General features: G+C 41.5%; 1 protein-coding gene across 1 annotated transcript in view; it reads right to left on the reverse strand.

Annotated features, from left to right (window-relative positions):
* Positions 1-19,231: 19,231 nt before the first annotated feature.
* LOC142103903 (nicotinamide N-methyltransferase-like) overlaps positions 19,232-22,333 on the reverse strand; it is a 30,788-nt gene continuing 27,686 nt past the window's right edge. The window contains exon 3 of the mRNA XM_075188280.1: positions 19,232-19,812. Coding sequence (XP_075044381.1) covers positions 19,383-19,812 — 430 coding nt within the window. The 3' untranslated portion in view covers positions 19,232-19,382. The remainder of the gene's footprint in view (positions 19,813-22,333) is intronic.

The raw sequence follows: 22,333 nt of genomic DNA on the forward strand, positions 1-22,333 counted from the left end.
GACTTTCCTTGAGCATTCTCTCACCATCTGCTGATTCTCCTGTTCCGCTGTCACCCTGCTACCAGAGGACCATAGTACCAGCTATATTACTCTGGTAAGAACATCATCTGGTGATATCCTGGGCAAAGACTCCTAGTGCCCGTGACAAGAGGTTACACACACATTCACAAGTTACACACAACCTCACTACTCATATATATGCTACATACACACTAACATAGCAGTTACATTCACACTTACTAACTTCTTGGTAACATACATACTGACATATATTGAAGTTATACAGTATATAAACTCACGTACAGGTCAGGATTGAGCACTGTCAGCTATGGGGGTGGAGATCAGACTCATTAACGATAATAGTTTCCTGGACTCTTGGGGGTAAATGTATCAAGGTCCGATTTTGCCAGCGTGTTTAAATCGTGGCAAACTGCAATTTTAGTTAAAAACTCAGCAAATGTATCAAAGTGCGATTTTTACCCTGAACTTCAAAATTGCTGGTCATCTCCGGCGATTTGCAGCGAGTTCAAACACTCCCGTGTTTGGCAAACTCTCCTGTGTTGTAGCAGCGTGTTTTAAACACATCACTGTTAAACTGCCCTGTGATACAGCTGCCGGAGCTCCGTAAACAATAGATAAAAGTCCAAAAAATAAAAAGCGTGGGGTCCTCCTTCTATTCCTGCTTAACCATAGTGCTGCCTGACTACTGTTGGTTCTGTGAAAATCGGGGAAAAATTTTTCGTGGGGTCCCCCCGATTTTCACTTAACCATCACTAGGCAAATCAGCTGGGGTTGTAGGCACTATAGCAGGGGGGACGGGGGGACACGCAGCAAGGGTCCCCCTGCCATAATGACTAACCAACTCCAGGCTGTTAAGCGCTGGGCTGGATTCCCTAGGGAGTGGGGTCTGACGAAAAAAAACAAGCGGGTCCCCCCCCTAGAGACACCCAGCCCAGTGCTGATAGCACTAGAGCTTTTCCTACCCCCGTGGGCTGTGGGTAGTAGGGTAATACCGGCGATAAATATTGAAAAAAAGAAACAGACGCCATTTTGTTTTGTGTAACCAGCCAGGTTGCCCAGCCAGCCAGGTTGCCCAAAATAGTGTGGGCATGCTGCTGCTTGTATAACTACAAGCACCAGCATACCCACGGCAGCCAGGGCATGTTGGCACTTGGAGAACCACAAGTGCCAACATGCCCTGACATCCATGGCTGGCTGGGACCTGTAGTTCCACAAAAGAAAATGTTTAAAAAAACCACCACACCCTCGTAAACACCACTAACATTTAATAAAAATAAAAAACCCACAATAAACACAGTAAGCACCCTCACCAAAAGTCCTGGCTTGTAATCTCTTCATTTCTTCGCCCAGGAGGGGCCCCACATTTGTACATCCCACAACACTTTGTTCTTGATTGAAGAAAAAAAAAATGACAGGAGCCGCCGTAAACAGCTCCAAGCAAGCTAGGAGCTTCGCTACCCAATGAACGTAGCGTTGCTCATGCACAATGTCTATTTACAGTATTAGGTGATTTCCCCTAGTGGGGAAATCACCTAATACCCAGCCCAGTTTCAGCTATTATCTTACCAAGCTTGTGCTTAATAGTACCATTTACCTTTTCCACTTGACCACGGACTTGTGGTCGGTAAGGGGTGTGAAGTCTGCTACTGATTCCCATGAGCTTACACATGTTCTGAAAGATATTACCAGTAAAGTGAATACCCCTATCACTTTCAATGATTCTAGGGATACCGTATCTAAACACAAACTCCTGAACAATTTTCTTTGCAGTGAACACAGCAGTATTAGTGGCTGCCGGATATGCTTCTACCCAACTGGAAAACACATCAATACACACTAACACATATTTGAAATTTCTGCAAGGTGGTAATTGGATATAGTCAATTTGTATTACATAAAAAGATCCGTCTGTAGGAGGGATATGGGATGGCTCAGTTGGTATAGCTTCCCCGATGTTTTTCCTCAAACAAGTAACACATGACATTGCCTTCTTAACGGCCTGAGAAGAAAAACCAGGTGCACACCAGTATGCTCTCACTAGTTTGCACATACCTTCCTTACCCAGATAAGTCAGACCATGTGCTGCCTCAGACAGGCTTGGGTAGTATGCTCTGGGAGCCACAGGACTAAATTGTCCATCTCTCCAGAGTCCCGAGGACTCTTGACCACATTCCTTCGCCTTCCAGATCGGCTTCTCCTGTTGGGAACACAAATCTTGCTTTTCAATTAATCTCTGCATGTCTTATGTCTAAAAAACCATCATAGTCTTGGTCGATACAGTTATAGGTTGCCCTGCTGCCCCTTTAGCAGCTTCGTCCGTCCTGTTGTTGCCCAATGACACCAGGTCTTCTTCAGAAGTGTGGGCTTTACATTTTATGACGGCTACTGTCTTGGGTAACTGTATTGCTGTCAAAAGTCATTTTATTTGTTGTGAGTGTGCCACTGGCGTGCCTGCTGCTGTCGTAAAGTTTCTAAGATGCCAAAGGGCCCCGAAATCGTGCACTACCCCAAAAGCGTACCTAGAGTCAGTATATATATTAGCTGACTTACCCTTTGCCAACTCACACGCTCTCCTTAATTCTACTAGTTCGGCCACTTGGGCCGAGTGAGGTGGGCCAAGGGGTCTAGCTTCTACAACATCCTGATCGTCTACAATAGCATAACCAGTACATAGTTCTCCCGTCTCCGTCTGTCTACGACAACTCCCGTCTGTATAAAACGTAAAATCTACATTTTCTAAGGGGGTGTCACGTACATCGGGCCTTGCAGTAAAAGTCTGGTTTAGATATTCCATACAATCATGCATATCAGTATTCTTGCAAAACTCATCACCAACCAGGGTCTCCTCACCTCCCACCCTTTGTGCATCTCGATGCACATATGGAAGCTATGTAGCTGGATTTAAAGTGCTACATCGTTTGATGGTGATGTTTGAGGGTACCATCAGAACTAGTTCCCATTTTGTGAACCTAGCTGAAGAGACATGTCTGGTTTGAACTGAATTCAACAGAGCTGATACTGCATGAGGTGTATAGACAGTTGAATCATGTCCTAATACTATGTCCTCGCTCTTACTTACCAGTAGAGCAGTTGCTGCTACACTTCTAAGACATGTTGGGAATGATCTTGCCACAGTGTCCAATTGTGCCCTGTAGTATGCTACCGGTCTGTTAGCGTCACCATGTTTCTGAATGAGGACACCTGCTGCACAACCATCAGCTTCCGTACAGTATAGCTCAAAGGGCTTTTCATAATCCAATATTCCCAATGCAGGTGCTCTAGTCAGACTGTCTTTAAGGTTAAAGAACGCTTGCTCTGATTCCTCGGTGTGTACGACACGTTCTGGTTTTGAGGAAGAGACTAGCTCCTGCAATGGTAATGCCAGAATAGAAAAACCTGGGATCCAGGATCTACAGTATCCACACATCCCCAAGAAGGTATGTATTTGCTTCTGGTTCTGCGGCAGAGTTATGTGTTGTATCGCCTCAATTCTGTCCGTTGTCAAATGTCTGAGCCCCTTGGTGAGACAGTGTCCTAAGTATTTAACCCTAGTCTGACATGGCTGTAACTTGTCCTTTGCCACCTTGTGCCCTGTTTGAGATAGATGAAGTAACAGCAATTTAGTATCATGTAAACATGACATAAAAGAATCAGAGCACAACAACAAATCATCCACATATTGAATCAGAACAAACCCATTGCTTGGTTGAAAGGATTGTAAACAGTCATGTAAGGCTTGAAAGAAAATACTGGGTGTGTCAATGAACCCCTGGGGAAGTCTAGTCCATGTGTATTGCACCCCCCTATAGGAGAATGCAAAAAGGTATTGGCAGTAAGGGTGGAGAGGGACTGAGAAGAAGGCAGAACAGAGGTCAATGACAGTAAAGTGACTAGCAGACGTTGTAATCTGCATGAGGATGACAGCTGGATTGGGCACTACGGGGAATTTTCTCTCAACAACTTTATTAATTCCCCTTAAGTCCAGGACTAATCTATAGCCCCTCCCCCACTCTTATTCACAGGGAAAATGGGACTATTTGCTGTGCTGGATGTACAAATTAAAATCCCTTGTTGCAACAGTCTCTCAATAACAGGATACACCCCTAGTTCCACCTCCGGTTTTAATGGATACTGTGGGATTTTTGGAGCTATCCTTCCACTTTTTAGATTTACCATCACATAAGCTACATTTGCCATCAATCCAGTGTCCTGTCCATCTTTGGTCCATAGGGAACCCGATATTTCCAGCAACATTCCCTTTAGCTGAGATGGACTTTGTTCTATAACGGTAGAACATTAACCTCTGTGGGGTGTCCGATATATCCTGTATCTCATGTGCGACCTTCTCTGGTATATCTAGGAATACACCATCAGGGGTACAGTATATGACACATCCCATTTTGCACAACAAATCCCTTCCCAGCAAGTTAGGAGGAGCTGCTGCAGCCAAGAGAAATGAATGCTTGGCATGCAAAGGCCCGATAGTAACCTCTGTGGGTTTTGTTAAAGGGTAATGTAACACTCTTCCCGTTACCCCCATAGCTGGAATAGTTTTGCTAGTTACCTGTAGATTAAAAGGAGAAGTTATCACTGATATGGCCGCCACTGTATCTACAAGAAAAGTTTGTTTCCTACCAGCTATGTCGACTATCATTGTAGGTTCTTCCCCCAGACTCTCAGTTAACCTCACTGGCTGTAGACTATAGGTATGACCTGACCCCTAGCGCTGGCTATCGCTTTCCCATGCAGCATTTGATGCTATTATATGCGCAGGTAGCTGTGAGTCTCCTAACCTATGTGTGTCTCTCCTTTTTGGGTATCTATGTGTCCCACCCCTATGTGTATTGTATCTTTCCTTTTTACAATCTTTCATGATATGTCCCTCTTCTTGGCAGTTGAAACACTTCTACTACTACTCTATGTCTCTGGTTATGTGAGTTGCATGCTGGTAGTCATGTGTGTCTTCCCTCTAAAGCTTGTATACTTACCATCATCAACCTATCACTTTTCTCTTCTTTCTTGCTAAAAATATTCTTATCTTGGACCACGCAATCTCTCTAGGAGAATCTACCGTGATGCCCCTCCAACCAGGTTTGTACCCTTGTCTATAGGTTTTCTTTAGACCATCCATTAGTACTGTTACAGTCACCTCCCTATGATGTGGATTCTACGTTATATCTGCTATCCCAGTAAACTGTGTTATTGATGTAAGAGCTCTAGAAAAATAATCAGCTGCTGCTTCACTCTCTTTTTGCTTAATGGTGAAAATCTTGCAACACAGAATGATAAACAGGTTTTGAACACATTGCGTTCTTACACGTATATGACGCGTCTCCACCCTTTGTTGAGAAACCGAAATCTGTAGGCCTTGCGTATCGTCCGGTAGTGTAACTTCCGCTGCGAGCCCCCAAATTGTTATGCACATTTAGTCGCTATCCAATAGCGATTGTTGAATCCCAATTTGTGGTTCCAAAGCACAAAGTAATTTAATATCCAAAAGTAGCAGAATAACAATGCGAAATAAAACAAGTACAGCCGTTACTTATTGCAGGCGCTCTTGATCCAGTGTACAGTCATTCAGGTCTGAAGGCTGTGGTCAAGAAGGCTGGTCACTGGGTTCAGAGCTCCTACTTATATACAGTTAGTGATTACAGTAAAACAATGCAGATGATGTGGCTTGCTTCTATTGGTCCAGGCTTCAGGAAGGTCCAGGGTACTGCAGGTCATAGGCCAGTTTAAACCAAAATATCCAAAGGTGGGGTCAACTCTCCAGGGGATGTGCTCCGACTTTCCCACCAAGAATCCGGTTTCAACTAGTCTATTTGCATTTTACAGTCAGTATCACTTTAAACATTTATACCCTAGCTTCGATAACTAGAGTTTGCAATGTGCGATCTCTTCGGCGAATGAACCGGACAACTGCTGATGAACAGGGGATTTAAATGATACTAAACATGACATAGGTCCTGCAACCTGAACCGTTGATTTCACTAACATGTATATAACTTATAATACTTAACTTAAATTATGCTATATTTCGACATAAATAACTATGTGTTGCAACTACAATTAATGTGTACTAATGACAAATGTGTATGTTCGTGTGAATGTGTGTAAAAGTGTAAAACCTGTTATTGCCACGTGTTGCGGCTGGATATGTCTTTCCATGCCCGTAGAGTGCTATTCGCATAATTTCAGACAAAGACAACCAAATCTGCTCGATAATAATTGAAATTATTATTATTATTATTATTTATTTATAAGGCGCCACAAGGTTTTCGCAGCGCCGAGAAATTACTTTATCCAATTTGTTGACTTCGACACAGGGTTATCAAGGACTTCATTTCCCAGTATATCCAAAGACACCCGCTATAACCTGAAACCAAAAGGGTCTAAGCACAGTACAGTCCCACCAGATATGAAGGGCAGTGCCCGGGGCTTCCTTACATCTCCAACAAGCATTCAGAACTCCTGGCAACATTCTAGCTAACTGGGTCGGATATCTATACCATCTCGAGATGTTCGTCAAATCAGCTGACTGAATCAGATCCCCAAGGTCTCTTTCCCAGTCTCTGGTAAAACTGGTTAGGGAGTTATACAAATTTTCAATAAGGAGGGTTAAATAACAGAAAGAAGGTGAGGAGGGCAGTTGGAGGCTTGACATAATGATTCAAAAACCGTAGGATGTCTGGTGGCATCCTTGCGGGGAAGACCCAAAGTCAGAAAATGTTTAATTTGGAGAAATCTCCAGATTTCTGAGTTCGGTAGATCCCATTTAGATTGAATTACTGCAAAAAATTATATGCCTGTAGAGTCAATCAGCTGGCCGACACGTGTGACCCCCAGTTGGACCCAGGATTTAAGTGGACCAACAACCCCCCCCTGCGCAAACAGCGGATTGTCAAAGATGGGAGACAAAGGAGATATAGGTGAGGGTATATGACTAAGTGATCGGAGTCTTGACCACCTTGAAATGGTAGGACCAATAGTAGGATGTTTAATAGTAGGTAATTTGCTCAACCATGGGGCGAACCGGGGTGGAGAGGGCCAGCTAGCACTTTCTATATTAATCCACTGCTTCTCTCCGCCAGAGGCTGTCCACTCCACGATCCTCCCCAGCAAAACTGCATGGTGGTATGAGGGAGTGTGTGGAAGTTGTAGGCCTCCCAAATGTCTATGGCGGTACAAAACTTCACATTTCAAACGGGGAATTTTCCTGGCCCACTCAAAGTCCCTCACCACTCACTGTAGTTCAGAGAACCATTTGTCGGGTATATGTATTGGGAGGGTCTGTAAGAGATAGAGAATGCGCAGAAGGACATTCATCTTAATTATATTGACCCGATCTATCCATGAGAAGGTCTTGCCCCTCCACTCTCAGGTCTGTTCGGAGCCGTGGTAATAGAGGGCCGAAATTAAGGTCAAAAAGACATGACAGGTTTTTGGAGATCAGCATGTCTAAATACTTAATATGATGGGGTGCCATTGGAAAGGAAATGCTTGTTGGATTTCCTCAGCTACAGGAGAAGGCACTTATTTTGAGTAATTGATCTTAAAATTTGACAAAGAACCAAAACGCTGGAATTCTTTAACTAAATTTGGAATTGAAATAATCTGATTTGTGACCACGGGTAGAAGGTCATACGCAAATAAAGCTAATTTGTATTCTACTCCCCCTACCAAAAATCCCAAGATGTCAGGGTTTGCTCTAATGGACCTAACCAGAGCTTGCATACAAAGCACGAATATAAGCAGTGAGAGCGGGCAGCCCTGCCTGGTGCCCATTGCCAATCAATACCGGGTCCGAAAGCGTCCCATTAATTTTAATGCGAGCTGAAGGCGAGCGGTAAAGGACAAAAATTATCTGAAGCGCCAGAGCTCCCAGACGCAAATGTGCAAGCATACACCATAGGAATGACCAATCGATATGATCAAATGGTTTTTCTGCATTCATGGATAAAAGCAAGGCTGGAGTGTTAGAGGACAAAGCCGAGTAAATCAAGTCGATGACCTTAGTCGTATTGTCCCTGGCCTCACGACCTGGAACAAATCCAACCTGGTCAGTGTGGATCAGATCCGGGAGTAGAATTTTCAATCTATTGGCAATAAGTTTTGCATAGAGCTTAATATTGATATTAAGTAAGGAAATGAGGCAGCAGCTTGAGCACTAGGATGGGTCTTTTCCCTCTTTGAATATCACAGTGATATGAGCGTCTAAAGATTGTGAGGAAAACGGAACATCCTCCGAGACCGCATTGAAGGCAGGCACCATCAGCAGGATAAGTTTCTGTTTGAAGGTTTTATAGATTGAAAATCCATCAGGGCCTGGACTTTTACCCAAAGGGGAGGATTTGATTGCTTCCTCTAGTTCACCATGTGTAAAATGTTTCTCCAGTAGGGAAATATCTGCGTGCGAGAGAGTGGGGAACCCCACCTCCAGAAGATAGGCAGATATCTGAGCGGATTTGTCTGGAAAGTCAGTCCAAGGGGCTTTCTCTGAAATGTTATAGAGGTGTGAAAAGTAGGAGTGGAATGAGGATGCTATGTCTGACATAAGCTGGCAATCCCAGTCTTTGTCATTTTTAATCACTACAATGAAAGATTTGGCTCTTTGTGATTTAAGGGCCTTCGCTAGCATCAAGCTGGGCTTATTGCCCCATTGAAAATAAATGTTACGGAATTTACGATAGTCTAATTTTATTCTACCATATAAGAGTTTGTTTAGGTCTGACTTCGCTTCGGTCAGTTCCACTAGTACCTCGGTCGCCAAAGCGGCTTTGTGTCTGGAGTCCAGCTCTATAATTTTTTGGAGAAGCTGTTTTAAGGGCTTCCCTCTCTCTTTTCATATAGGAGCCCAATTAAATAAATTTCCCACTAAGAACACATTTATGGGCTTCCCAGAGCGTCACCGCTGAAACCTCCGAGGTGGAATTAAATTCTACGTAGTCGTCTAGGGCCTGTTCAATTTGGGTTCTACAATATGAGTCTTGTAGGAGTAGTTCGTTAAGTCTGCATGATCAGTCCAGCTCGCTTGACCTATGGATGTGGAGTGAGCTAAATAAAGGTGCCTGTGTGACGGAAATAAACAGTCGATGCGGGAGTAGGCTCTGTGTGAATGGGAGAAAAATGTGTAGTCCTTAATCGTAGGGTGTTGTAATCTCCACGTGTCGACCAGCTGAGAGCCGTGCATGATGAACCTTATCTTTACATGTAGAGATCTGCGCAGTCTAGAGTCTCTGCTAAAAGAGTCTAACTCTGAGTGTTGAGCCCAATTGAGATCGTCCCCCACCACCAGAACTACTTCTGCCAAGTCCTCGACCTTCTCCAGGACTTAAGCCAGGAAAGCCGGCTGCCCATGGTTTGAAGAATAAAGGTTAACAAAGGTATACATGGTATCATAGATCTTATATTTTACTAAGAGGGCTCTACCTTCAATAAATCTACTTTTCTGTAATATGGTAAGAGGGAGTCTATTAAAAAATAGAATAGCCACGCCAAGAGTTTTACTGGCGCTATTGTTGTTAAAGCAGGATGTAGAATAGTTGCAATTTCAAAAGACAGGGAAAGAGCCAAGTTGAAAGTGTGTCTCCTGTACGAAAACTACATCAGTGCCTTCTCCATGAAATTCATGCAGAGAACGTGAACGTTTTTCCAGGAGTTTAGACCCTTAGCGTTCACCGAGTCAATTTTAATGGTGCTAGTCATGTGAGTAGGCACAAAATTGGTGCAATATTATATAGATTTCGATAACTATTTCTTATCCAGGGAGGCCCCCAGGTGGATAAGGGTGGGTGGATCAGGAAGAAGAAGTCAACAGAAAGGTGTAGAAAAGAGACAGAGAGAAAGAACAGCAGTCTTACATACAATGTACATAAAACATAATATTCACCACTCCAGACAGAGGGGAGGGGGAGGACCCCTCTCCTCTTCTGAAAAAGAGTAGAAAAACACACTGCAGTGGGGGGCGACGGGGAAGAGCAACCAAGGCAACCACTAATACAAAAATATTAATAAAGTAACTTCGGAGGACTAGCCTCCAATTCAAACTAGGCTGAGTAAAAACAAAAACAAGTAAAATAATGTGAACACTATGGAGCAATCACCAGCTACAGCAGTTCCTTAACACTAAATATGGATTAAGGTGGGTGCTAGTGGAGCCTTTGGATGGACCCAAAGTTGACTAATGGTGTCCATCTGTAGAAGGAAGGACAAGGACTTTGTCTAGTACGAGCAACCACTGGATGATCTTAGTTGGAGAAAAAGTCATTAGGGCATATCAAAGACAATCAATTCAACACAGTTTAACAGCTGGTAGAAACAATTTTATGGATGATCTAGAGGGCCTGTAGAGAAGAGAACAAAAAGGCAACAAACCAAAACAGCATGATATAATGACAGTATTAATGGAAGAGCCTTGAGAGCCAATTCCAGGTTAAGATCTGGACAACCAGGTGACCCCAGCAGAGGAGTCTGTCTACACTTGGACGCAGATCTTGTGGTGCCAGCTCTCTGCGATTTCTCCATTGGCGGGGGGGTGAGGTCTATCAAAGTAGTCCTGCCAATCCAGAAGCAGGATGGTTTTGATATCTAGGGCTGAGGAGAGGGAGGCCTGGTCTGAGGGAACTCATACAGATTTGGTTCGCCCATTAAAGTTAATCTGAAGGCCGAAAGGAAAGTTCCAACTACCGTATATACTCGTGTATAAGCCGAGTTTTTCAGCACATTTTTGTATGCTGAAAAAGGCCACTCGCCTTATACACGGGTGAACTTACCTGGTGTCCGGTCCCTCGGCTGTTAACTTCTGCATTGGAACGCATATTCGTTCCAATAACAGGAAGTTCGGCATTTGGAACGCAAACTTGCGTTCCAAATGCCGAACTTCCTGTTGTTGGAACGCACATGCGTTCCACTGCGGGGTAAGCCTAGCATCTCTCAATCTATTTCCTGATTGAGAAAGTCCACAAGGGGTGGACGAATCTCGTTGCTGTGTTCCAAGTCACCAGCATATTGCTGCATACTCCTGTGACCAACTTCCACACTCACCTGATGAACGGAGATCCAGTCCGCTAAGATCGCTGATGTGTTATATCATCCATGGACTTGCTAGGAACCCTTTCTGCGGTATTGAGTTTCTACAGACTTTTTCTCAGGTGCGCACCTGTTTCATCTTCCGGACATCGGATTCCATTGCCGCCACGTTGTCAGCGCAAGTATGGAGGCACTTATGCGGGACCACAATCCCTATGAAGATTTGTAAGTGTGCCCTGCATTTCTTGCATTTTTAGTTTGATGTCTTTTTCCTCCAGTTTGACTGTCACACTGTTATTTTATTGATCCACCATATACTGCCCAGCTATACAGACCTATCATTGGGCATAATATATAGATCCTTTACATCGTTGGATCAAATTGAAGTCAGTCTCAATTTCACTCATGTCATCATTGTTATTAGGCAGTGCTATCTTTCCATCATCTCTCCATATATGGTTCATGTCGTGTCAATCACCTATGACAGACCCCATTTCATTCAAGTCCTTGATGCATTCAGTATTGTGGTTTATTGTTATGTTCTATATGTTTGAATAAATTTTATGTCATTTTCAAGAGATCATTCATGTGATTATCTCTGTTGGAATTGTTCAATTACAACACACTTGGGTGATTAACTCTCAGCGCTGTATCTGTAAATTAGCGCTGTTTTAAACCTAGGCTTATACTCGAGTCAATAAGTTTTCCCAGTTTTATGTGGTAAAATTAGGTGCCTCGGCTTATATTCGGGTCGACTTATACTCGAGTATATACGGTAAGCACACACACACAAAGCTGAGACAGATGCACACACATAAAGGTGGGGATTGAGATGCATGCAAACAGAGAGTAGGCAGAGATGCACACACACAAGGGGGAACAGAGGCACACTCATAAAGGGGAGGGACAGAAATACAAACACAAAAGAGGGCAGAGAGGCATAAACACAATAAGGTGGACAGAGTCACAAACACAAAGGAGAACTAAGAAACATCCACAAATGGGGAAAAGAGGTGTAAACACAAATGTGGAATAGAAGTGCACACAGAAAAAAGGGGGACAGAGGTACACACTCAAAGGGGGGTAGGGGTGCTCATAGAAAGAGGGGGACAGCTGCACACACAAAGTGGGGGACTACGGGCAGCACGGTGGCTAAGTGGTTAGCACTTCTGCCTCACAGCACTGGATTCATGAGTTCGATTCCCGACCATGGCCTTATCTGTGTGGAGTTTGTTCTCCCTGTGTTTGCGTGGGTTTCCTCCGGGTGCTCCGGTTTCCTCCCACACTCCAAAAACATACTGGTAGGTTAATTGGCTGCTTTTCAAACTGACCCTAGTCTTTCTCTGTCTGTGTGTGTGTTAGGACCTTTAGACTGTAAGCTCCAATGGGGCAGGGACTGATGTGAATGAGTTCTCTGTACAGCTCTGCGAAATCAGTGGAGCTATATAAATAACTGATGATGATGATGACAAAGACCCACACACAGATGGGAGAGGAGGCAGAAACAACTGCACAATGGAAGGGACAAATGAACAAATGGGAAGACAGAGAGAGAGGCACACAAAATTGGAAAAAAAAATGTAGTATTTTTTTTAATAATTTTTGGCAAAATTTACAATCATTTTGTTTCCCTTAATTATTGAAAGAGCTGTTGTTTTAGGAGTGATCATCAAGTGTTTTTTGGAGGGCCCTCTCGGATTGTTTCTTGGGTGATCTTTTTTTACTGGTAGAAGTACTACTTCCAGTACTAGTACTAGTAATACTGTTCATCAGACTGATCCATAACAATAGCAGTAATATAGTGTACTGCAAATAACAATATTCTTTTAGCTGCCACCACACTAGGTGAATGCACAATGAGCAGGCGCGGGCTGGGAGAGGCGTGGCCGGGGGGCACACAGGCGGCCGCATCTCATGAAAAGGGATGCGGCCGCATCATTGATGACGCGGTCGCATCCCCTGTCATGTGGTGCGGCAGCCTGTGCGCTGACACGGCCGCATCTGATGTCATCAGATGCGGCCGCGGGGGAAAGCATAGTATTTTGCAGCCGGGGGGCGGCCGGCCGGCCTACCCCCCGGCCCTAATAGCGGCCTGACCAAGCGGCCCGGGGGGGCCAATGCCCCCCTGCCTCCCGGGCCAGCCCGCTCCTGACAATGAGGTAGGGATGGAAGAGCTATAGAATTGTTACATTGAATATTTAAAGAATGAGAAGTCTAATGGTGGCAAGTGGCCCAGCGAGATTGAATACACTAGCTGAACTTTCTGGAACCCTGTGAGTGAATACCAGTCTATTGGCTTGAACAAGAAAGGATGCCTGGCTGGTATGGTGAAATTTGCATTTTGGAACCCTTTGAGTGAAGAGGAAGTAGGAAGGACAACACACTGTTTGCTTATACAGTAACACCTACACATACACAGCACCTCCACACACAATTCCTAAATATAACAGATTTAGGAAATCGTATTCAATGCAGCAGCAGGATTGGCATTTTGAAACCATTGGAGTGAAGAGTAATAACATGGACCTCCCAACTATTTACTTATATGGTCGAAATATAGTAAGAACATGGAGCACCAAATTTTTCAATTTTGGAGATTTTGAAAACTGTGCCTAAAGTGCCACACTCATGTCATATTTAGGAATTTATATAAAACTTGTTGTGTATTCATTGTTATATTATGTTTTATTTTATTTTATCGTATTAACTGTCTGAAATTATGTAACAGTTTAATTTAATTATACTATAGTGTTAATTATTATTTATCAATATTGACATTTTAATATACTTTTCTATGGGAGTGTGGGGGGGGGGTCAAGTTTCACATATAGTATATAATTCTATCCCTTAAATAATGGTTTTGTTTACAAACAATTGTGGAAGGATGATGGCAACGATAAAGAATTATTGTGATGTTATTATTTGTTAATTTTACATTCCAGATGCCACCATTAAATCTCAAATTTCAATCTTAAAACTTTAAAGACTTCAACTATTTAGTAAATTTGTAGTACTGCCCAATTCATATTGCTTTACTAAATATGCAAAGCTAGCAGAGGGGGCAGTGAACTAAACAGGAATAAAGCAATCTGCTCCCCCAACCAAGGGCTATCATTTCTGCAGGCTAATGGAACAGGAAACATATCCACTGCAACAGAAGACAATGCAGAGCAACATATAATAAACATAGAGATAAACATAGCTAGCAAATGAAGACACACAAATAAAACTCTTAGAGCTATGTGTGCAAATGCTTGGAGTTTATGAAATAAGATCCCAGAACTAAGTGTGATAATGACAAGGGCTGGTCTGGATATTGTGGCTATTACAGAGTCATGTTGCAATGAAAACCATGACTGGGACATAGATATACCGAATATATAATTTATTTAGGAAGGACAGATTGGGAAGAATTGGAAGAGGGGTAGCAATGTATGTGAAAAAATACATAAATACTACTTTAATACAAAGTAATAAGAAAAACATCTGAGGCCCTTTGGGTGACCATAGAAATGGTGCACAAGGCTATTCTTCGTACTGGGGGGATCTATAGACCACCAGGTCAGGAAGAAGAACTGGACAGGAACCTATTGCAGGACATCAATAAAATTGCATTAAAAGGAGAGGTAATAATCAAGGGAGACTTTAATCTATCTGATGTGAACTAGGAGAGGTCATTTGCAAGTTCCACTACAAGTATGGACATTCTGAATTCCTTGCAGAATGCATCTCTCAAACAAATGGTGAGAGAGCCCACACACAAAGACAAAATATTAGACTTAATTCTTTCAAATGGTGCCAGAATATCGAATGTAAATGTGGGAGAGAACCTATGATCCGATGACTATCAAGCAGTATGGTTTAGTAAAAGGACAGAAACTGATTCACACCACAAATAAACAAAGGTGTTAGATTTTATGAAGGTTGACTTTGTAGAGATGTTAAAATGTGTACGTGACTGTGACTGGATCACTTATAAATAACTTATGGTATACATTTATTTAAAGGAAATAGCGCAGGGCGCTTATTTATATAATTGAAAATGTACTTATTTTTGATATTGTGTGCGTTTTGTTAAAGGAAATATCTTTATTTCTGAGACGAGGGGAGCAAATTCGTTTTTTGTTTTAAATGCTAGAGGAAATGCATTATTTTTGAGGTATATACCTGATGCAATAAGCCTATGTTGATGAAGGCTTTTGTGTATTTTGGAGTAGGGAAATTACTTGTTTGAGGTTTTGTAACTCTTCTTTGGGATTGTGTTTTCTGCACCTGTGTGAAGAAAGGATCCATATTAATCTCATGTTAATTAGGCCTTTTGCTGTGTGATGGTCCAGCACCTGAAGGCACAGAAATGTTTAATTAGACTTTATGTTAGATTTTCTCTGTGTCTAAAACAAGATGCAAGAAATCACAGCATGATTTAGGATTTCACTGATAAGTGTAAATATTGTTAGCTTTGCATTACATGTAAATCCATGTTTGGGTAAACACATTGCATCCTGATTCTAAATATAGCTCAGACCTCAGGGGGCTGGTTTACCCTTTTAGGCTGTGTCCAAAAACTGTATTAAAAGCACTGTTTTCTATTGAAAATTGTTCTTCTCGTTTCATCTGACCTGCTCCCTGGTACCTTCAACCAGGGTGAGCAAATAAACATCACTTGCTTCAATACCTGCTTGGAAACTTCTCTATCCCTGTGACCTACAGATTAGACCCAACTATAATCCATTCTCGGCTGTTTCTGAGGTTTGGATCCAAGCTTTTCGGTTCCACCGCTTTGCCCGCTACCCAGCAGCTTTGGCCAGTGTGAAAGGCCTCGGGGGATCCATCCACTGCAACCCTGATCCATAGGAAGAGGTCAGGGGTACCAGCCCAGGTGCACCAGTAACAGGGTACACTCGCAGCGTCAGTTCACAGAATAAACCCAGTTCTGGATGCCGGTAAGGAGTCCAGTGGTGCCAGCATTTGTAAACCCCTTCTACTGTGGTTAGAGGGCACATTTGGGATACCAAAAGGGAACGGTGGCAAAGTAAGCCCAGCCGGTTCCCAGCAACAACAGACAGGATGGCATAGGTGGTCCATCCTGTCACAGTGACTCTTTGACAGAGTGGAGGAACTTAAAAGAAGTTCAGAAGAGGTGGGGGAAATTAAAAAATGGAATACTAAAAGCAACAGACCTTTGTATCAAAAGGGTTAGGAAAAGCATTAGGAAAAGGAGTAACAAGTATCGTGAAAGCAAAACAGGAAGCCTTTAGGAAATATAAGCAGACTCAGAATAATGAAGACAAAGAGGTGTATCTTGTTAGAAAGAAGGAGAATTAGAAGGTAATCAGATGTGCAGAGGCACAAGCTGAAGAGAAAATGGCCCAGTCAGTAGGTAAAGGGGGCATACGTTTTTTAGGTATAAAAGTGAAAGGAGAAAACAAAAGGAGGAATAATAAGACTAAAGACAGAGAGTGAGAGGCAGATCATTGGAATATTTATTTTTGCTCAGTGTTCACTACAGAAAGAGTTTGGAAGGGGTCACAGTTAACTTGCAAATATGCTCATAAAAATGAGGTAGACACAAGTACATTTACAGAGGAGAAGGAGAGCAAAAAAATTGAAAGTGGATAAATCAATGGAGCCAGATGGGTTATATCAAAGAACACCCTAAAGGGGTGCTGATAATATCATTAACAGAATTATTCAACGAGTCATTTGCTACAGGAGTAATTCCACAGGACTGGAAAAGAGTGAATGTAGTCCCATTGCACAAAAGTTGAAGCAAGGAAGAGTTGAGCAACTACAGACCAGTAAGCCTTACATCAGTACTAGGGAAATTGATGGAAACACTCTTAAAATAAAAAGTTGTAGAAAATCAAATCCAGTAACTTAGATGATCCCAAACAGTATGGATTTAGTGGGGGGAGATCATGTCAAACAAATCTTATTGACTTTTTTGACTGGCTGACTAAAGTAATAGATCATGTGGGGGCCATAGATGTACCTTATCTAGATTTTAGTAAGGCTTTTGACATTGCCCCACATCGCGGACTGTTAAATAAACGCAAAAGCTTGAGATTGGTTTATAAGATGTTTGAATGGATAAGATATTGGTTGCAGGATAGAAAACAGAGACTTGTAGTAAATGGAGTGCATTCACAGGAGGGAAAGGTTACCAGTGGAGTACCTCATAGATCTGTAATTGGACCAGTGCTTTTAAGATCTTTACTGGTGACATTGCAAATGGTTTTGAAATAAAGTATGGCTTTTTGCAGATGACACAAACATATGCAACAGAGTAGACCAGAAGGGGTAAAATAAATGATCGATAATCTAGGCAGAGTAGAGGAATGGTCAAGACAGTGGCAACTACGGTTTAATGCCAAGAAATGCAATATTATGCACTTGGGTCTCAAATCACAAAGGCAATATATAGTATTAATGGCACTATAACGGAACCTACTGAGGATGAAAGGGCATCTAGGAGTCACTCTTTTAGGTTACTTAAAGGCAGGTAAGCACTGTAACAAAGCAATGAGAAAGACAAGTCAGATGCTTGGTTGCATAGTGAGAGGAATCAGTAGCAGACAGAAAGAAGTAATAATGCCACTGTATAAGTCATTGTACGACCTCATCTAGAATACTGTGCTCAATTCTGGAGAAGGATATATATAAATACATTACAGACTGTACAAAGAAGGGCAATGAAAATGGTGCATGGCCTACAGCAAAAAGCTTACCCGGAAAGACTTAAATATCTTAATATGTATAGTTTAGAGCAGAGAAGGAAAAGGGGGGATATGATAGAAACTTCCATATATATGTAGAGTGTTAACAAGGTAATGGAGGGAATCATTATTCAAAGGAAGAAAAGTATTATAATACGAGGACATGCACTGAAACTGGAGGGAAGTAGGTTCAAGGAAAATTTGAGGAAAAACTACTTCACAGAAAAGATAGTAGATACGTTGAATAGTCTCCCATCGGAGGTGGTTGAGGCTAATATAGTAGAACAATTTAAACATGCTTGGGATATACATAAGGATATCCCTAAAAAGAACTAACAATCAAATAGGGTTTGTGGTTACCATAGGTTAAAAATTGGGCAGACTAGATGGGACAAGCGGTTCTTGCCTGCCGTCAAATTCTATGTTTCTAAAGTTTAAAACTGAACAATTTTTTTGTTACCAAATCAATTGCTTTTAATATATTATAGTATACAGTATAATTTTCATTTATAAACTCCCTAAATGATACTTTACTTATGCAAAAAAAATGATGTGAGGAACTAAGATATTTTCTTATATTAAAGAAAATCTAAATTCTTTCGTTTGTTTGTATTTTCTATCTGCTACTACCAGACAATACAGTTTTGAGAATGTAAGTTGGTATTATTATTATTATTATTAATTTTTATTTATAGGGCGCCACTAGGTATCCGTAGCGCCGTACAGGGACAAACAAGTACAATACAAGGTGAGACAGCACGATACAGTAAACAAAATGCACAGTAACTCCGAGATCTCAAAGCACAGCTAGAGGGGCAGGGAGAGGGGAAGGTCCCGCATACGGCGGAGCCCAAGAGGGCACGGAGGGCAGGAAAACCCCCAGAGAGGAGAGGAGGGAGCAAGAGGGAACGGGGAGGAGGAGGGCAAGGTAGCTGGAGAGCAGAGTTAAAGTGAAGACAGGAGGAGAGATGACCCTGCTCGAAGGAGCGTACAATCTAAGGGATCATACTCCTGGAAGACAATATTCTTTGAACAGCCAGGAAGCCGAGGCAGTCTTAATCTACAATTGATGAGATGTTAATTTTTCTATTAATTAGGCCTTCTAAAGTTTTCTTTATGTTGCAGTATCTTGTGATACAGGACAAGTGTTATTCCTTCAACGGTCCAAGATGACTGCAGAGTTTGTTGTCAGAAGCAGATAATATAATACAACTGTTCTCAGGGAAACTAAAAAGTATGAGTGGGAGATCAGATGTGTGATGTCAATAATGATTAATGATAATTTTGTTTATTTTATTCAAACCTGGATAAATTGTTACAAAAACACAAGCCACAATTTCATTTTATAACCATTTATTGGCTAATGCTATTGCATATGGATGATGATGATAGTAATTCTTATGCTTATTAAGCTATTAAGTTATTTGGGAAAGTTTTAAAGAATAATTTAATATAATTTTTAAGTAAGCTTATTTTAATGACTTAAACTTATCTGGAATGCCTAACATTTAAGAATTATAGGTGGGTTATTAATCAGAAATCTCTAATTTAGTTTTTGACAATCCACCTTAAAATGGAAAAAGGAACTGCTTAATTAGTGAAATAGCCTAATTGGTTCTAAGCCTCACTCACTTTTTTGGCAATGACACAAACAAGTTTCTCATGGTCTACAAGATCAGAGGTAGTTATTCTTTCCAGGCTCTCATAATGTTCAATTTTGTACCCGTCATCACTTAGAGCCTTTTTTAAAAAGTTGTCATCATAGGTTAAGACATGATACTTTTGATCCCCAATTTTAAAATAGGAAGTATTAATATCTCCATATATTATAAGATACCCTCCTAGTTTAATTAAAGAGGATATTATTTTCAGGTTTTTGCAGTAAGTGTCCTTGTCCTTACTAATACTCTCCAGCGCCCATATGCTCGTTACACAGTCGACTTTTGGCAGCACTATGGGATCCGTAGGGTTATCTTTGCAGAAATCACATTTCACAATGTGTTTCACTTTGCTTCTCAGCAGGTCTTCTCTTTCTTGCCATCCATCACTGGAAAACAAACAAACATGTTTCTTATATAAGTATCCATAGAGACAAGGGAACAAGGTATTAGGAGTATAGTCAAAATGTAAATTACGTTAACATGGAAACACTGCTACAATGCTATATTTTTAATTGCATATTGATGAATCTATTTTGAGTATATAATACTAAGGTTTTTGTTATCAGTCTTCAGAATGCCAATAAATATAATTATAGAATGAAGTTAATAGTGAGAAAGACCATTACAGAAAGTCCAAATAGATTTGGAATCCAATATATCTGATATGATTTGATGGTGAAAGTGCCAAACTACATTTCTGTATATAGGTATTTAAATAACAACTAATATGGTAATTCTAGAGGAGACAGGTAAATAGTTCATATGAATAGTCTGCTATTTTGAAAGGTGAATCCTATTATATACGTCATCCTCATACAGTTTTTCACGGTGGTCCACACAGGAACAGTCAATAGAGAGGCAATGTAAGAAAAACACACAAAATCATGACCTGATAATGTTGTGTGTAAGAGATTGTGAGCAGATTTACTAAAGCCAAACCGCAGGAAAAATGCAGTTTTACAAAGTGCCACATTCAAAATTATTATCACAACTTTTTCAATTAATAGAAAGCTCTGCTCAAAAAGAGACCAAAAGTCACACAATAAAAAGAGAGGTGGTTGTGAGAGGCGAGATAGCTCAAGCTTGTCTACCAAAGGAAAATAAATAGCTTAATTGTTACAGTACCCTTCCTTCCTGTGTGCAACAGGCCATGTTAGCCAGCATCTGGCTGTTTCTCTATGGGGGAGCACAAATAAACATTGGGGACCGCACACCTGAAGATGCCTGGCCAATCTCTAAGTAGCATTGACCCCCACCTGTTACTCAGTGCTGGGTAAGCGCAGGCTTATTGCAAAGCAGCTGGTACCATATATAATGTGGGATATACCGAGCGCGGGCTTGTTTTTCTCTGGTTTTGTTTCAAAATATTGCCTTTTTGTCATAGCAGCTGTACACTAAGCCTATTTAAGGCACATTTGGGTGTGTCACACAAGCCAGCCCTTGCTAGATGTAAACCCCTATACCTGGGAGGCGAGTGCATCTGATTTTAACTGCATTTTAATGGTGTTTAAAGCATATAGGTCAGTGTAGGACCTGCATATAATGAGGTGTCCTTGATGTTGGGATGCAGGCTTAAATCTTTTGATCAAAATATGAACTGATACCTCATGTTTTCATTTTGCTAGACACACACAGATATGCAGTTTACATGATAAGCGCTGACGACTGTCTTTTTGTTTTGTATACATAAATGGGCATTTATATTGCCACGCAGCTGGTACTACATATAATATGGGATATACCGAGCGCGGGCTTGTTTTTCTCTGGTGGATACCAGGGACATCAAATAAATCTTGTGCTCCCTTGTAGTAATAACTGAGTGTGTCTCCATGCATTTATTTATAAATAATTGTGCCTCCTTATATGGATTAATAAATACCGTATATACTCGAGTATAAGCCGAGTTTTTCAGCACAATTTTTGTGCTGAAAAAAACCCCCCTCGGCTTATACTCGAGTGATGCTTTAAGCCCACAATGCAGGGCCGTAAGGAGGGTGGTGCCTGCCTCCATAGCTTCAGCCCGCTTAAGGGCTGAAGAGAAAGTGAAGGAAAATATTAACGGAGAATAGTTTGGTGCTTGCCGTTAGTGCTGCAGTGGAACGCATGTGCGTTCCACAGACAGGGAGCTCGGCACTTGCAATGCAAGTGCCGAACTTCCTGTCTGTGGAACGCACATGCGTTCCACTGCAGAGGTTAGTAAAAGATCTCTCTCTCTCTCTCTCTCATGCAGTTTGTATAACTCGAACGAATTCCTGCTCACATTTGAAAACGCTGAGTAGATAATGAAATGTATAGCTACATCTACCTATTTCCTGGACATCCTTAAACCGCTGATAATAGCAACATGTTTTCATGGGGACCTGCGACATAAGGCACATACGCTTCCCCACATGGCTTCTTCATGTCAGCCAGCATCATTGGTATGAATTTTTAAGCAGCATCTGCATTTTGTTCACTAGTACTGAAGTCCTTTGTTTATAAGCAGCCTTGTATGGAGCTCTAGAACATTTCTGTACAAGTGCAGATCATGAAGGTTACAGTTTTATTTCCTATAAATTGTATTTGTTTACTCTGCCTGACTTGTCCTGAAGTTTTGGAGTTGTATGCTCTTCTGAATAGTGTACCACAGTGTCTTAAAAAGTGTTAGTGTTATTTGATGTTAGTGTCAGTCTCTCCTGCAAACACAGTGGAGGTGGATCAGCAGACAAGTTTTTTTTATTAAAGAAATTTACCAGTAGCTGCTGCATTTCCCACCCTAGGCTTATACTCGAGTCAATAAGTTTTCCCAGTTTTTTGTGGTGAAATTAGGTGCCTCGGCTTATATTCGGGTCGACTTATACTCGAGTATATACGGTACTCCTTTTTTTAATACATTACAAGTATTTTAAAATTATTTTCTGTAGTGTA

This window comes from Mixophyes fleayi, chromosome 1 (genome assembly GCF_038048845.1).
Source record: "Mixophyes fleayi isolate aMixFle1 chromosome 1, aMixFle1.hap1, whole genome shotgun sequence".
Classification (NCBI taxonomy): Eukaryota; Metazoa; Chordata; class Amphibia; order Anura; family Limnodynastidae; genus Mixophyes; species Mixophyes fleayi.